General features: G+C 50.6%; 1 protein-coding gene across 1 annotated transcript; it reads right to left on the bottom strand.

Moving 5' to 3' along the window:
- Window positions 1-238: 238 nt before the first annotated feature.
- On the bottom strand, window positions 239-1502 carry LOC108154026. Its single transcript, XM_017284119.2, has 3 exons — window positions 1457-1502; window positions 999-1391; window positions 239-934 (listed from the first exon to the last, which is right to left on the bottom strand). The coding sequence occupies exons 1-3, from the start codon at window positions 1497-1499 to the stop codon at window positions 330-332; spliced, it is 1041 nt and encodes a 346-aa protein (XP_017139608.1). The 5' UTR covers window positions 1500-1502; the 3' UTR covers window positions 239-329.
- Window positions 1503-2831: the final 1329 nt, after the last annotated feature.

The following is a 2831-nucleotide window of genomic DNA, read 5'->3' as shown; positions in this document are numbered from 1 at the left end:
TATTTAATTCGAATTTAAGCGAAGAGGATAATCAAATGAAATGCACAGGAAGCGATGGTAACAAAATGTAGAATCGAGTCCGAAAAATATACGGTTCTATCATCCTTACTGACTGGGTAACGGGTATAAAAGTCCCGCTCGTTTCATCAAAAATTTGTATCTCAATCTAGTTGGTTTATCATTGGTCTATCATAGAAAAAGAAATACCTCTGAATAAGATTTCAGGCAATGGCCAAAACTCCTTTCGTTGCTGTATCGCTATATTTTTCATATGGTTGATTCTTGAAGTGTACATTTAGTTCCAGTAAATATTTGGGATTGTCCATCAGTTAGGGATTAAAAGTGGCTGGGTTGCAACAGAAGGTGAAGCCATCTGCGGCAGTGCCTCCCAATTGCAGGGGACAATTGACGACCTGACAGAAGGATGGCGCTGCGGGACGCTGTCGGGCGTAGATGTTGTTGTAGGTGAGGAAAGCCACTATGGGCCGATTATTGGAGTCGCGGACGATCTTGTACATCCAGAGAGGCACCGGATTGCGGTTGCCGCTCAGGAAGACCTGCCTCTGACCGTTGGCAGCGGGCAGCGTGAGGATGCCGTTGGCACCAGTCCGCACATTCACGAACTGATTGCCCCGCACCGAGCTGCGCACCCAGCGCTCGATGGCCTCCCAGTTGCGATCGTTGATGGTCAGGAACTGTGGCACCACATTCACGTACTTGAAGGTGGCGCACATCTGATCGCCGAAGAGGAAGTCCGCGGAGGCGGCTAGGTGGCCGCGGTTGATGATCACGTCCCGATTGTTGGGTATGAAGTTCTGGTTGTTGCCGAAGAGGCGCCGGAAGGTGGCATGAATGTTGCGCACCGTGTAGCTGGCCTCGTCCGCCCCCGAGATGACACCATCGGAGCTGAATCGCACACAAGGGCGTGTGGCATCTGCAGGATTCATTTTGAGCAAAGTTAAATCAGAGTCTGGTTGTTCTCTTGTTTCTCTACTCACAGAAAGGCTTGGCATAAACCTGATGCTCCACCCAGAGGGTTCGCACGGCCCTCCTGTCGAAGCAGCTTCGATAGAGCTCCAGGAACTGACCCCTGCCAATGTTATAGCCCACACGGAACATGGAGGCTCTGCAGCGGCGATCTGTCACCGGGATTGTCACTGTCACAGGCGGCCTCTGGCATGTCATTGGTAATGGGGGCACAAATGATGGCCTCTGGCCCCGCTGGCAGGTGACCGGGCGAACATCCCTCGGGCTGCACCACAGCTGGAGCGACTCTCCCACAGCGGAGCTGGCCGTCCGCTTCAGCATCAGCTGGCGATTGCGAAGACGAACCATGACAATGCGAGTCGTTCCCTCGACGATGGGCCTGGTGAAGGGGCACTGGCTCTGAGCTGTGTGTGGCAGAAGCCATATCAATGTTTAACTCAGGTTGGGTTGTAAATATCTGTGCGCTTACCCAAGGCACAGAGAGCCAGCAATGGTAGAAGACGTTTCAGCATATCCAAAACTCTCAGCGTCGCTGCAATCCTTAGTCTTCGGGCCTATTTATAGCGATCTCGGGCCAAGGCTGTAGCTATACCCAGCGTTTGTACAGCTGTTTCCCCACTAAAAGGGGCTCTTTTGTTGTAGCTTTTGAATGGTTTCCCGTATAGGTGTTCTGACTGGCGTGTGCGACCCACAAGCCTTTAAATGATGGCAGGCTTACATAAAGAGTACACAAAAAATGGACTCTAATGAACTTTCATTCATGTTCTGCCCGAATGCAACTCAATTTTGGGTTTAATTACATTCAATTTCGGGCGAGGAAAAGCCCCCAAAACATGCTGTAGTAGTGGCTGTAGCTCCCCCTGTGGAATAATGTCAACTTTTGTGCATCTGTTGCCGTGCTCTCGTATACGTATCCGCATTTGCAGAGCAAATGAAATTAGTTATTGGCCCGATGCCACAGCCCGACCAAACCGAATCACTCTTCATTTGGCATTTGGCATTTGCCCTCTGCCCCATGATTTCATTATCATTGTTTGCTCCTCAAATAACATTAGTTCGGGCTTTGGGTTGGTTTTAGCATTGATTTTGGCCATGTTGCGGCTGCTGATGGTCGTGTTGTGTGCTGTGCTGCCTGCCCCTAGTCGATTACATATTACAGACGGTTGAGGTGACTTTTTGGCTTTCTATGGGGGGGGGGGGGGGGGGGGGGGGGGGGGGGGGGGGGGGTGGGTGGGTGGGTGGGGGGGGGGAATGGGAAAGGTGCAATAAAAAGTGTGCCACAGATCCGTATACGCAAAGTATATATTTCTGGGCTCCACTGTTGTTCCATTGTGGTCTCGTCGAATATTTCATAAATTTATATTTGCCTGCTAAATCCCTTAACGACTGTAAGCGTTTTCCCGTTTATATGGCATACAAAATGGCGGCACAACTAATACATGCGCATATATAACACCGACTTAGGGCTCAAGTCTCAAGGCTAAAGGCGAAACGTGCAAACTTTGCATGCGAGCGAGTCGGGAAGCCGGTATCCTGCTCTCGATATCGGAATCTGTGTGCGAGTGTGGACGGCGAAGGGAGAGGCAGAGACATTTGACTTTTACGCGCAATTGAGCTTCAGAACTCGGGATCCGGAATAGTTGCGCAAACTGTAGCTGGAGTAGCTCTTAGGTGCAGACCTAGGACTGCCAGATACGGCGCACTCAAGCCGCAATACATCCCACACCCACTGCCATCGCCGTTGCCGTTGCTTATAAATATTTATAACAGCCCACTCGACACTCACTAAATTATTAAGTTAATGTGTCGCGCTATTCAAAAAAGGTACCAGCCCGAGCCCCTCC

This window comes from Drosophila miranda, chromosome 2 (assembly GCF_003369915.1).
Source record: "Drosophila miranda strain MSH22 chromosome 2, D.miranda_PacBio2.1, whole genome shotgun sequence".
NCBI classification, from domain to species: Eukaryota; Metazoa; Arthropoda; class Insecta; order Diptera; family Drosophilidae; genus Drosophila; species Drosophila miranda.
This window is presented reverse-complemented; position numbering and strand designations above follow the sequence as displayed.